At 57.4% G+C, this 13,359-nt stretch overlaps 3 protein-coding genes across 7 annotated transcripts; 2 read left to right on the top strand and 1 right to left on the bottom strand.

The window, feature by feature from the left end:
* Positions 1 to 6: 6 nt before the first annotated feature.
* On the top strand, positions 7 to 6,493 carry Wdr6 (WD repeat domain 6). Its single transcript, XM_042281667.2, has 6 exons — positions 7 to 277; positions 2,208 to 4,689; positions 4,816 to 4,905; positions 4,988 to 5,104; positions 5,192 to 5,310; positions 5,387 to 6,493. Exons 1-6 carry the CDS (start codon positions 178 to 180, stop codon positions 5,848 to 5,850), a joined length of 3,372 nt encoding a protein of 1,123 aa, XP_042137601.2. The 5' UTR covers positions 7 to 177; the 3' UTR covers positions 5,851 to 6,493.
* Dalrd3 (DALR anticodon binding domain containing 3) lies at positions 6,029 to 10,436 on the bottom strand. Of its 5 annotated transcripts, none has more exons than XM_076577061.1 (12): positions 10,232 to 10,402; positions 8,370 to 8,665; positions 8,015 to 8,268; positions 7,863 to 7,942; positions 7,658 to 7,786; positions 7,306 to 7,379; positions 7,157 to 7,218; positions 6,964 to 7,046; positions 6,703 to 6,879; positions 6,519 to 6,629; positions 6,345 to 6,413; positions 6,029 to 6,250 (listed from the first exon to the last, which is right to left on the bottom strand). In XM_076577061.1, the coding sequence occupies exons 1-12, from the start codon at positions 10,400 to 10,402 to the stop codon at positions 6,131 to 6,133; spliced, it is 1,626 nt and encodes a 541-aa protein (XP_076433176.1). In that variant the 3' UTR covers positions 6,029 to 6,130. The 5 variants fall into 5 exon arrangements, with proteins under 5 accessions (XP_076433176.1, XP_076433174.1, XP_076433172.1 ...); XM_076577059.1 differs by lacking the exon at positions 10,232 to 10,402 and adding an exon at positions 8,741 to 8,931; XM_076577057.1 differs by having other exon boundaries at positions 6,029 to 6,413; positions 10,232 to 10,433.
* Positions 10,437 to 10,498: 62 nt separating this feature from the next.
* Positions 10,499 to 13,181, top strand: Ndufaf3 (NADH:ubiquinone oxidoreductase complex assembly factor 3). Its single transcript, XM_042281678.2, has 5 exons — positions 10,499 to 12,001; positions 12,106 to 12,298; positions 12,448 to 12,514; positions 12,608 to 12,708; positions 12,788 to 13,181. The coding sequence occupies exons 1-5, from the start codon at positions 11,922 to 11,924 to the stop codon at positions 12,902 to 12,904; spliced, it is 558 nt and encodes a 185-aa protein (XP_042137612.1). The 5' UTR covers positions 10,499 to 11,921; the 3' UTR covers positions 12,905 to 13,181.
* The last annotated feature ends 178 nt before the right edge of the window (positions 13,182 to 13,359 follow it).

Here is a 13,359-nt window from a genome sequence, read left to right as displayed (position 1 = left end):
CGAGCTGGCGTGGGCAGGCGGCCGTCATTGGACGTCTGCGGCCGAGCGCCGGGGCTCTGCTACCTGTAGCTAGGGGCTCGGGCGCTCCGCAACGCAGCTCTCCAGTCGGCTGCTTCTCGCGAGAACGCAGCTGTCTTCTTGGCTGTGGCAGCTGCGGCAGCTTGAGGCAGGAACGTCATGGACGCTCTCGGGGACTTCGTGTGGCCGCGGGCGACCTCGGAGCTCATACTCCTCCCGGTCACGGGTCTGGAGTGCGTTGGGGACCGGCTGCTGGCGGGTGAGGCTTGGTCGGCTCTAGTCTTGCTGGCGGGCGAAGAACCAGCCGGTCCCCTGGGGCGGCCGCCTCGGGACAAAGGGATGCCCCGGGGAGGAGGATGGGCAGTGGGCTGGGGACTGGATCAGGCCGGTTCCAGGGTGGCGGGAACACAGGGTCAGCCCGGGGAGGGCGGGGCCCGAGAGACAAAAGTCTGTCGCAGCCGTGGCGGCTCTTCCTAAATTGCAGCCAGTGTGGGAAGGGCGGGCGGAGATGCGGCAAGGTGGGGGGGGGGTGCAGTCGTTCCATGTTGGGGGAAGGGCGTTTGCACCCCTAAATGGACTCAGATGACCAGAACCAGAGGGGAGGTGAAGAACGGACAGCCCCAGGGGGCGTGGCAGGAGTTGTGCCTCGGGGGAGGGGGAGGCTCCGCCCCCAAAGATGAGGGGCCTGATCGGCAGGGTATGATCGGCAGAAATGACATCGCTGAGAAGAGCGGTGTTGGGAGAGGCCGGGACTGAGGGCCCGCCTGAGATGGTTGGGGTTCAGGGTAATCACATGCCCCGGTGTCAGGTGCCTAATACGAAGCCCTAGCCGCTGGTGATGGTGGTGGTAGGTTTTATAAGGACTTGGTTCAGCCATCATTAGCCCCTACAGGCTTGTGTGTGTGTCCATGTGGCAACGGTATCATCTAGAGTTGGTAGGGGTGTGTGTGCAAATACTGGGTTGCTCCAGTGAGCTAACCTCATGAGGTGGGGCCAGCAAACTCTTGTGGAAGTGAACTCTAGGATCTGAAGAAAGAGAAGGTGTGGAACATTGAGGGAGGGGTGGGCTCGGGCTGGGGATGGGCAGTGGCTGGGAATATTTACTGGGGTGAAGAACTGAAATGATTTGGGGAGCATGAGACAGTGGGGAACAGCAGGATGACTAAAAGGAAGCTGAGACTCCAGCTCTGGAAATGTCTGTGTTGATGTGGGTCTGTGGGTTCTGCCCACATGTATGGGGTGTAAGAGACTGCCCAGGAAACGTGAGTTTGTATAGAGGGAGGCACTGGACAAGCCTCTGAGCATAAGTTAGGGACACAGATAACACAGAAGATGCTGTCTCGGTTTAACTCTGTCAAATCATGGGGTTACAGACAGTTGTGAGCTGCCATGTGGGTTCTGGGAATTGAACCTGGTCCTCTGGAAGAGCAGTCAGTGCTCTTAACCGCTGAGCCATCTAGGGACTTGCTAACTGTAGCTCATGTCTCTACCTTCCAGGGGTTCTTTGTTGTTGCTGTCTGGTGCTGTTTAGGCCTTCTAAGCCTCAGTCTCATACAAGGGTTCACAGCTGTCCAGTGGCGAGGCCAGAACTCAAGGCTAGCCCCCTGCCTGCAAAATGTGGGCTGCTTCTGCTCCCACCTCCCACCCCACCATTGCCTCTGAATATGCACAGGGCTGTAGACTAAGGAGGGAGGGTGCCAGTTATAGGCCTAAAGGTTGACACAGCCTTTTCCCTGAGGGAGGGAGAATCAGGAAGGATGTCTGTAGAGACAGACGAAGCTGAGAATTTGGGGACTAGAGCCGAGGAGGGCTTCCCATCTCAAGTGTAAGAATGATATGCACCAGGGGGAATTCCTAGTGAATACACATTAAGGGTGATTGATAGCCAGACACAATGGCACACTGCTGTAATCCCAGCAGTTGGGAGGCTAAGGCAAGAGCATTCTGAATTCAAATTCTCCCATACAGCCCGGGCTGTATGGGAGAAGCTCACCACGAAAACGAGCGACTGAGAGGCACACACGTTTGCAGTAGCAGTCTGCCTGAAGCTGAGGGAAGGACTTGTAGCTTGAGTGGGATTTTGTGTCCTCATATATTAAGTTATATGCTAAGAAGTGTTCTGCTCCCATCTCGTCATGCATCATGGCGTTAGGTGAGTGGTTCTGATGTGGCGCTTTACCTCTGTCTAGGTGAGGGGCCTGATTTACTGGTGTACAACTTGGACTTCGGTGGGCATCTCCGGATGCTGAAGCGAGTACAGAGCCTGCTTGGCCACTATCTCATCCATGGGTTCCGAGTGCGACCAGAGCCCAAAGGAGACGTTGACTCTGAGGCCATGATAGCTGTGTTTGGGAGTAAGGGGCTCAGAATTGTGAAAATTAGCTGGGGCCCAAGCCATCTTCGAGAGCTCTGGCGCTCTGGCCTGTGGAACATGTCCGACTGGATCTGGGATGTTCGCTGGCTGGAGGGCAATGTGGCCTTGGCCTTGGGCCACAACTCAGTGGTGCTGTATGACCCTGTGACCGGGTGCATGCTGCAGGATGTACCCTGCACAGACAGGTGCACCCTCTCCTCGGCCTGCCTGATTGGAGACACCTGGAAGGAACTGACCATAGTGGCAGGTGCGGTTTCCAACCAGCTCCTGGTCTGGTATCCAGCCACTGCTTTAACAGACAACAAACCTGTGGCACCTGACCGGCGGGTTAGTGGACACGTGGGGGTCATCTTCAGCATGTCATACCTCGAAAGCAAGGGCCTGCTGGCAACTGCTTCAGAAGATCGAAGTGTCCGTATCTGGAAGGTGGGCGACCTCCGGGTGCCTGGGGGTCGGGTGCAGAATATTGGTCACTGCTTTGGACATAGTGCCCGTGTGTGGCAGGTGAAGCTCTTAGAGAATTACCTTATTAGTGCAGGAGAGGACTGTGTCTGCTTGGTTTGGAGCCATGAAGGTGAGATCCTTCAAGCCTTTCGGGGCCACCAGGGCCGCGGGATCCGCGCCATAGCTGCTCATGAGAAGCAAGCCTGGGTGATCACTGGAGGTGATGACTCAGGCATCCGGCTCTGGCATCTGGTAGGTCGTGGGTACCCAGGCTTGGGTGTCTCAGCTCTGTGCTTCAAGTCCCCTAGCCGGCCAGGTGCCCTCAAGGCTGTGACTCTGGCTGGTTCTTGGAGAGTACTGGCAGTGACTGATGTAGGGGCCCTCTACCTCTACGACCTTGAGGTCAAATGCTGGGAGCAGCTGCTGGAGGACAATCGATTTACGTCTTACTGTCTGCTGGAAGCAGCCCCAGGGCCTGAGGGCTTTGGACTCTGTGCCTTGGCCAATGGGGAGGGTCTTGTCAAGGTTGTCCCTATCAACACTCCCACTGCTGCTGTGGACCAGAACCTGTTCCAGGGGAAGGTCCACAGCCTGAGTTGGGCCCTCCGTGGCTACGAGGAGCTTCTGTTGCTGGCATCAGGCCCTGGTGGGGTGGTAGTTTGCTTGGAGATCTCGGCTGCACCCACTGGCAAGGCCATCTTTGTCAAGGAACGTTGCCGGTACCTGCTTCCCCCAAGCAAGCAGAGATGGCACACATGTAGTGCCTTCCTGCCCCCAGGTGACTTCCTGGTCTGTGGGGACCGCCGTGGCTCTGTGATGCTGTTCCCTGCCAGACCAAGTCTATTCAAAAATCCTGGGGGTGGAGGCAAGGCTGTCACGGAAGCTGAGGCACCCGGAGCTGGTGGTAGCAGTGGTGGGTCTGAGAAGGTTGCCACAGGGTTACGCCCAGTATCTTCCCTCCATTCTCTGCATGGGAGACAGGGTGTGACCTCAGTTACCTGCCATGGGGGCTATGTATACAGCACAGGGCGAGATGGCTCCTACTACCAGCTCTTCGTACACGGCGGCCAGCTCCAGCCAGTCCTACGGCAGAAGTCCTGTCGTGGCATGAACTGGATAGCTGGCCTTCGCATGGTGCCTGATGGAAGCATGGTCATCTTGGGTTTCCATGCCAATGAATTTATAGTGTGGAGCCCCCGGTCCCATGAGAAGCTGCATATCGTCAACTGCGGTGGGGGGCACCGCTCCTGGGCCTTTTCTGATACGGAGGCAGCCATGGCCTTTGCCTACCTTAAGGATGGTGATGTCATGCTCTATCGGGCTCTAGGTGGCTGCATTCGTCCAAATGTGATTCTCCGAGAGGGTCTGCATGGCCGTGAGATCACATGTGTAAGGCGCGTAGGCACTGTGACCCTAGGCCCCGAATTTGAGGTACCCAGCTTGGAGCATCCTGACTACCTGGAGCCTGGCAGTGAGGGGCCTGGTCTGATTGACATCGTGCTCACATGCAGCGAGGACACCACTGTCTGTGTCCTAGCACTTCCCACAACCACAGGCTCGGCCCATGCACTCACAGCTGTTTGTAACCACATCTCTTCGGTGCGTGCTCTGGCAGTGTGGAGCACTGGCACTCCAGGTGGCCCACAGGATTCTCGACCAGGTCTCACTGCTCAAGTAGTGTCTGCAGGGGGTCGAGCCGAGATGCACTGCTTCAGCATCATGGTCACTCCTGACCCCAGCACCCCAAGCCGCCTTGCCTGCCACGTCATGCACCTTTCATCCCACCGGCTCGATGAGTACTGGGACCGGCATCGCAACCGGCACCGGATGGTCAAGGTGGACCCTGAGACCAGGTAATATGCACTCCCTGTGAGGGACATGAAGTGGGATCATTGTCAGGAAACACAGGCAGGTGTCTCCTGGCTTGCAGGTGTCTCCTGGCTTGCAGTCTCTACCTGACAGCTGTGTTTTCCCTGCAGGTACATGTCTCTTGCTATTTGTGAGTTTGACTCGGATAAGCCTGGCTTTGGACCCCTTGTGGCTGCAGCCTGTAGTGATGGAGCAGTAAGGTGAGCACTTAGGGCCAGTGGATGAAGAGACAAAGGGTATGAGTTCTCCAGGATGGGTTCTGAGATGCCTCTCCGCCCCCAGGCTTTTTCTCTTGCAGGACTCTGGGCGAATTCTGCATCTCCTTGCTGAGACTTTCCACCATAAGCGGTGTGTTCTCAAAGTCCATTCCTTCACTCACGAGGCACCTAACCAGCGGCGGTGAGAGGCAGTCCTGTATGGGTTGGGTAGGGGCTCCTGTGGTCTCCCATCCCTTTCATTGATTTGGATGCCTTCTCCTGCTTCCAGGAGGATGATCCTGTGCAGTGCAGCTACAGACGGCAGCCTGGCCTTCTGGGATCTTACCACCGCCATGGACCGTGGCTCCACTACCCTGGAGTCCCCAGCACACCCTGGGCTTCCCTATCGTGAGTACCGTGACCTCCCTTACCACCTCCCACACAAGGTGAAAGCAGGACCCTAATAGCCACTCTCTTCTTCCAGAGCTGGGCACTCCCTGCTTGACCGTCCAGGCCCATAGCTGTGGTGTCAACAGCCTGCACACCCTGCCTACCCCTGAGGGCCACCATCTTGTGGCCAGTGGCAGTGAGGATGGGTCCCTCCATGTCTTTACCCTTGCTGTGAAGATGCCAGAGCTGGAAGAGGCTGATGGGGAGGCTGAGCGGGTGCCCCAGCTGTGTGTCCTAGAGGAATATTCTGTCCCCTGTGCACACGCTGCCCACGTGACAGGCCTCAAGATCCTAAGTCCCACCCTCATGGTCTCAGCCTCCATAGACCAACGGCTGACCTTCTGGCGTCTGGGGCATGGTGAGCCCACCTTCATGAACAGCACTGTGTACCACGTACCAGATGTGGCTGACATGGACTGCTGGCTTGTGAGCCCTGAGTTTGGCCATCGCTGTGCTCTTGGGGGTCAGGGACTTGAGGTTTACAACTGGTATGACTGAGGCATCTCAGTTGTTGGAGGACTGAGCATGGGCCTGCCTGTAGACAGTGGAGCAGGGATCTGCTGTCTCTGCTCATGCTCAGTGTGCTCTGAGGTGAGGCAGTACCATGGGTTCTTAACTCGGAGTACTCCATTAGGGTGCCACGTAGGTGGGCCAAGAATATGCCTCACTCTCTATATTGGGGTGAACTGTATTTATTTTGGCTTTAAGTGCCCAGCATCTGTGAAGTTTTGTCTTTTTCCCAGTTGATGATTTTGTAAACATTCCCAGCCTTTGGGCCCTAGATGTGGCTTAGCGGAGGGAGGCCCAGCATGGCCAAGCCTGTGTGGAAGACCTCACGTACTGCTCTCAGAAGCTGTAGGCGGGCAAACATCTGACCAAAGAGGTGTGGCCGAGGTTCCTGAAAGGAAAGGAGCAGGCTCATCCTCTTGTTTCCCTGTCTTTGCCGTGTGCACCCCACATTCCCAACAGACGCTCTTTTGCTGTATGCTTACCCCTAGAATGTGTACTCGGTTATAGTACGAGCTGAAATCCATGCTGAGCTGCACTAGGAACTTGCACACCTAGAGACAGAGGTTGAATCACTGAGCTGTTGTCTTTGTTCTTGTGTGCCAACCCAGAATAAAGAATAGTGTGTAGTGTCTGTGCCTAGTCTGTCTGTGCCTCACCATCTCCGTGCGGACCGGGACGTGGAGCCCTGGGGTGCTGGCCAGGCTCACAGTCTGGCTCAGCAGGTCCAGGAAGGGAAGAACACTGTTGAAAAGCAGCAGCCACTCACCCTGTGGGAGACAAGGATGCTAGGAATACCAGTCCCAGCCTTCTGCTTGGCGGTTTCTCAGGAGGAACACTCACCTCATCATGGAGCAGTGAGAAATCCAGACTGCTCACAGGTGGGGAAGTGGGGTACAGACCTTGTTCCATGCCGCGTTGGTAACCCTCGAAAAGTGTGGCAAGGCGGGCACAGTTGTACATGACAAAAGTGCCACTTTTTGTACCCTTTGTGGAGATGGTGCTGTCGGCCAGGAGGAGCTAGGGAATGGGAATGCAGCTGTAGAGGGCATGGACACTATACCTTCCTCCTCAGTCTTAGTTCTGTGAGGCACCCAGGCTTACTTGGTTCTGTGGAGCTGTGCTTAGCATCTCAAACTTGATGGTGGCCACAGAAAGGACATCAAAGGTCTCGGTCCAGGCTGGATCTGGGGGTGGGAGGTACAGATTGGTCAGTGTCTGCAGCCAAGGAACAAGAAGTACACGTGTGGATGACCAGCTTGTACTCCAGGGCTCAACCCGGGTCTCCCAGGCATACCTTGTGCCAGGTCCCCACCATGCTTCAGTGCTGAGGCCTTACACACCTGAGCATGTCTGAACCTAGAAAAGAAAGCCAGTGAGCAAGGTCCCAGTGAAGCCCTGACCCACATCTCAGCTGCCCCTGGCTTTGGTTGCCAACTCACTCACTTGTAGTACTCAGGGGCAGTCATCAGAGTGCCAGATGCACCAGCTACTTTCACTGGGCCACAGACCAGGTGCTTCTGTGAAAGAGAGCAAGGTCTCAGTCCAGCTGGCACTACCTCCAGCCTCCAAGGAACCTCCATCTGCTCCTTCTCTATCTTGGTTCTCCCAGTCTGTAACCACGAGTCTTAATACCTCAAGCCTAGGCCCTCAAGACACAGTCCACCATCACAGGACTTCTGCACCTGCTGCACAGGTCCCTAAGGTCATGTCAGTCTGAACCCATGGTCTAGCAGGCCCTTTGGGTTTTCAAGGGCCTTCTGAAAACCTTCAAGGTGGTTAACCCGTGATTACCAACCTGCTTGTCAGGAGCCTGGTCATCCAACTTTTGCCAAAGCAGATCCAACTTTTGTTGCTGGAAGGCTTCCTCACAGCTTACCACGTGCACAACCATGCAGCCATTGACACCTGAGCCTGGATCCCCATCCTGAGTAGAGACAGGACAGTTACTACAAAGATGCAGACGACCACTTCCGGCAGAGGTCAAGACTGGAGCCACTAACCAGGCCTGGGTAGCTGCCCTCTGGCCAATGGCGCACGGCCTCCTGCAGCTCGGACAGCACAGAGAGCAGATCCTCCGTCACTGCAGAAAACAGAGGTGATGAAGTGCTCAGCAGCGCAGGGACCCCCATCCCTGTTTAGGCCTCTGCCCTACCCAAACAGCTGTCTATGCTGGGGTCGTAGCCAGCTGCGTGTTTCTGTTCCACTAGTTCCTTCAGACACACTCGACCCAGGACGCCAGGTGGCAGTGTCTCCCCCTCAGAAACAGAATTAAGTTCTGCCAGCACACAGGTCCTCAGGGTTTCAGTCGAGGTGCTCTTGGAGGCAGCGGGCCAGTCCACCCGAAGTTTCTGCAGGAAAGTTGCCATGTGCGGATCCCGCACCGAGGGCACCGAGCACACACATACCCTACAAAGCAAGGGTGGGTGTCTCAGCCTGCGAACCAGGTCCCCCCGGTCTGTCCCCAAAGGTTCGGTCTTTTGTCCCTGCGGACTGGAACAGGCGCTTACCCATGAGCGCGTAGCGTCCGCGCTAGGTGATCGGCCACGAGCACTGCACGCAGCTGGCTCAGGCGGAGTGTGTCGGGGTGGCAGCGCAGTGCCGGGCAATGCAGAACAATTTGCGGGCCTGGAGAGGCAGGCTTGGCGGGGATAGCATAGGAGGTCGGGGCACCGAGGACGCGCTCGAAGACCACGGGCCGCTGTAGTTGGAGCGATAAACCCGCGGGTGTTGGCGCGCAGCGCAGTACAGGGGCCACCCCCGGACCCTGCAGGCCGGCGACCGCACGGAACACGCCCTCTGGCACCTGCGGGCAGATGGGTGTGTAAATAGACCGGAGCTGGCCTGAAACGGGCTGGAGATCCCGTCCAGTCGCACCCACCTGCCCGTCCCTGAAGCGCGCCTGGAGCGCACTTCGCGGCGCCAAGAAGTCTCGGACACGCAGGTGCCGGGCGTGCGTCTCCTTGAACCACACCGGGCTACCCGGCCCCACAGCGGCGTTAAGGGCCTCCAGCGTCTCCCCCACCCCAAGGCGCCCTGTCGTCATGGCGACCGGAAGAGTGAGCGGAACAGGAAGCAAATTATCTGTAGAGCTTCCGGGAGGTCCGTCTGGCTGGGGCGGGGATCCGGCGGTGGACCCTCCTGAGTGGACCAGAGCCCTGGATCGTGCCGAGTGAGCTTACTTGCGACCCACCGCTTCCAGTGTTCCCTCCCGACGGCCTTTCCTGCATTTGTGAGCTCTAGACCCAAAATCTCGGGGTCATTTTTGCGCCTAGGTTTTTTTTCATCCTGCATTGTTTTTGGTAGTGGGTCTTTGTCATCAGGCCACTTTGTCATCAAAGTTTCACATCTTTGTGCTTATGTGATGTTTCATTTTTTTTTTTTGCCCCATTCAAACAAGATTAAAATGTCAGACAAATTGTTAATGGAATAAGGCTGTATCATTAAAGACGCTTTATTTATTTGGTTTTTCGAGACAGGGTTTCTCTGTGTAACAGCCTTGGCTGTCCCGGAACTCACTTGGTAGCCCAGGCTGGACTGAACTCAGAGATCTGCCTGCCTCTGCCTCCCGAGTGCTGGAATTAAAATCGTGCACCACGCCCACCTTTCATTAAAGACACTTTACTGCCTACTTAAAAAGCAAGCAAACAAGCAAGCAAAACAAACAAACAAACGAGTTCTTTCCGATCATTTGCATGACTTTCCTCGTTTGTGGTATGGGACATCTTTATTCCCAATAAAAGTCCAATCTGATAAAATTGCACCTCTTGATACCTGAGGAATTATCATAATTTCCAGAATTACCAACCTTTAATGTTTTTCCTTTGACCAGGTGTTACCGGCACTGTGATCTTTCTTTAAATAACTGGCCAGTTTGAGACAATTAAATGTGATCATGAGAAGACCCAACTAATCAGAGACCTCAGGTGGAGCACACTGCGGGGAAGCTTTCTTCTGTCCAAACGCTTTCATTTCAGCGTAACTTAAATCTCCTCCACTTCCCCTAGTAATGAATGAATCCCAACTAGTGAACTTTGCTCCGGAGAAGAGTGAACTCTAGGGATAAGAAAAGTTTGGTAAGGCTCCTCTCTGGGCCAGGGCTCTGAGGCCCTGCTTGGGAGGTGCCGAAAGAGCACTGGGCGGACACGACATTCCCGATGGCTTCTTGGGTGCCCACTCAACGGGAGTGATCGTGTCATTCCAAAGCACTTTCCATGCTGTAGGTAAGCTGCTCGCCGGGCTGAGACCCACCGGCGAGTTGGTGATTTCAGCTACTTCTCTCCCTCCATGAAGACGGTTGGGGTGGTTTTTCCCCAGGAAGTGAAGAGCTATCTTTAGCGAGCTGCGGGCTGGGCGGCCCTGTGGGACTCACCGCCATAGCGGCCCTACAGAGAGGACCCAGGACCTCCCTCGTCAGTGTTCTCCGGGGACTCCAGAGGGGGCCATCAGCCTGAGCTCTTCCGGTCGTCTCTGCCTGAGGGTGCACCTGAGAGGTGGAGATCAGAATGGCCCAGAGTGTTTCTAAGGGTAGAGACCACCTCATCTGGGCCAGGGCGCTGCTCAGGCAGGAGAGCAGGGAACGAAATCCAAGCGCAGCTGGAATGCTCTGGAGACAACAGCTGCTTTTGGGATTCCGTTGCCCGCTGTCCAGCCGTTGGCGGAGGGCTCCTGCCCCAGGTCACTCGCCCTGGGGCCAAACCGGAACCCGCCCATCCCTTTCCAGTGGGCAGACAAGCAGGCGGTGTAATCCAGTCTACTGAGAATGAGGCGCTCACCTGGGCCCCAGAACAATAGGAGAAGGTGGGGGCCTCCCCCGGGACCAGGTCCCGATCCGGATTAGATCAGAAGGGCAGGATTAGCCCTGGGAGTCCCAGGCAGCGGGAGCCACTGGTACGGTGACTGGGCGGGCTTCGGAATCCGCCAAGAGGGAAGCGATCCCGTGGGACCCGAGGGGAAGTAAACCCACGCGTCGACTTCGGGGACACCCCAAGGCTCGGGGCTCTTTGTCCGGTGACGCTGCCAGCTCACGAAGTGCCAGGGGCCAAACCGGCCCACATAGCAGCGGGCAGGACAGCCTCCCCCAGAACGCATTGCAACCGGCCCTGCAAGAACCCCCTAGGCAAGCCCGGGTGGCGTCGAGCATCCCACCCGTCTAGTCCAGCGGATGGAAAGCGCGACCAAGTTCCCCTGAGACCAGGACAGAACCGGTGCGCAGAGATGCCCAAGCGCGCGCCGCCAGCGACTCTTGTGCCCGTAGGCCCTAGACTCGGCTCAAGACACGGGGAGGGAGACGCTCGGTCCGCGCTCGCAGAGCGCGCGTGCACGGAGTGATGCTCCAGGCGCTGTCTGCTTCGCGTCTGCTCCGGTTCGGCCCAGTCGGTCCCACCGAGCAGCTACTCCGGCACGGCCACGGCGTGCCCTTCCGCTGGCTCTAGCTGTCCCAAGACTTGGAGCCATTTTAAGGAGAAACCATCTGGCCACACCCCCTCGCGCTCCCGGGAAGCCAATCCACGCCCGGCCACGCCTCTCCGGGAGCGTCGCGCCGCCGCCAACGGTCGCACGGGTGACGGTTGGGGAGGGCAGCGATTTGGAGACCCGCTAAGGAAACCTTAGCCGTGGGCCCCGCCCACGGAGCCCGGCTCTGCAAAGCCTGGGATTAGGGGCCTGGGGGCTGGCACCGCACCCTGGCCAGGTGTTCACAACAGCACCAGGTGCGCAGCCGCCCCGCCCCGGTCCCCGGGAGCCCGGAATAATGGCTGAGCACCCGAGGCACAGGCCCCAGCCGCGGCCTCAAACAATACCCTGAGGGCACCGGTGCCAGCAGGTGTCCCCCCTCCTTAGGGACAGTCGGTGGCGGCCTGCCTGGGGCGGGGTGGGCAACAGGTGCTGACACCAGAACCGCGCCTGGGGACGGAGTCGGCTGAGACAGATGTCCGCGCCCACTGCGCCGGGCAAGTTGCGCGGCGCCCTCCGGGACGCAGGGGGCGCTGTGGCCGCGCGGAGACAGACAGCACTGCGATCCCATCACCCCTCCGACCCCGAGTCCTACGCGCCGTGCAGCCATGGCCACCGCTCTTGGCTTTCGCTGCCTGTCGCGGGCGCAGCCTGCGCGGCTCTGCGGGCGGCGCGCGGCTCTGCTGTGGTGAGCCCCCCGCTGCCCCCCGCTGCCCCCCGGGCCCCAGACCTGCCCCTGCCCCCCGGGCCCCAGACGGCCTAGCCTCCAGCCCTGACTCGAGCTCTCCGCAGGACCCCGCGCCGCGGCCACCGGCTCTCTCCCGCGGATGACGAGCTCTACCAGCGGACTCGCATCTCCCTGCTGCAGAACGAGTTCCCCCAGGCCGTGTACATTGACAGCTACAATAGCAGAGGCTTCACCATCAACGGAAACCGCGTGTTAGGCCCGTGCGCGCTGCTCCCACAGACGGTGGTCCAGTGGAATGTGAGCCCTACCCTGTAGTGAAATTGAAGTCGAGATCCGAAAACCATGCCCTCCTGGCAAATTTAGCTTTATTTTGTTGCCTCTTTAGCATGGCTGTGGGAAAAGGCGGTGTAGATTTGACGTGTCGAATGGCCTCTGCTCCCATACAGGTGGGATCTCATCAGGATATCACTGAGGAAAGCTTCTCCCTTTTCTGGATGCTGGAGCCTAGAATAGGTATGGGGAGTGGGCAGATCTGGGTCCTAAGGTTATCTCAAACCCTCAACACTCTTCCTTAGAGATTCCCTTCCTTGGTGCCCTCTTCCTTAGAGATTGTCGTGGTGGGCACTGGAAACAAGACTGAGCGGCTGCGCTCCGAGGTACTACAGTCCATGAGGCAACGGGGCATCGCCGTGGAGGTGCAGGACACGGTAGGTCTTCAGACACGGAAGTCCTACCTAGTTCAGGCCCGCTTAGCCAGGCACGCTAATTCTGATGTTTCCATTGCAGCCCAATGCTTGTGCCACTTTCAACTTCCTGTGCCACGAAGGTCGAGTGACGGGAGCCGCCCTCATTCCCCCTCCTGGAGAGACTAGACTCACTTCCGTGGGTCAGGCTGCCGAGTGAAGCACCAGGAACAGTCAAGGAGGGCACCCCATTGTCTTCCCACCTCCCTTGGTACATTCAACACTCGCCATGCTTGCCCAGGAGAATGACTTACACCTCCATGTACAAGCATCAGTTGTGTTACTGGGTGCGGTTGCTGACTGGGGGGTTGGAAATCTAAGGGTTAATCATCTTCAGACAATGTCGGATTCTCTAGCCCTTGAAAGGCTGGGAGGCAGTGTTCACTACTTGGTCATATGCCGATTCAAGGGGACGCCAATAGACTTTTTAAAAAGGACGTATTATGTCTAGTGTTCTGCCTGCATGTATGTCTGCACACCAGAAGAGGGCGCCAGGTCTTGTTATAGATGTTTGGGAGCCACCATGTGGTTGGTGGGAATTGAACTCAGGACCTCTGGAGGAGCAGCCAGTGCTCTTGACCTCTGAGCCAGCTCTCCAGCTCCCTTTTCCTGACT

Source organism: Peromyscus maniculatus, chromosome 7, assembly GCF_049852395.1.
Source record: "Peromyscus maniculatus bairdii isolate BWxNUB_F1_BW_parent chromosome 7, HU_Pman_BW_mat_3.1, whole genome shotgun sequence".
NCBI lineage: Eukaryota > Metazoa > Chordata > Mammalia > Rodentia > Cricetidae > Peromyscus > Peromyscus maniculatus.
The sequence above is the reverse complement of the archived record's forward strand: the minus strand, read 5'-3'. Positions and strand labels throughout refer to the sequence as shown.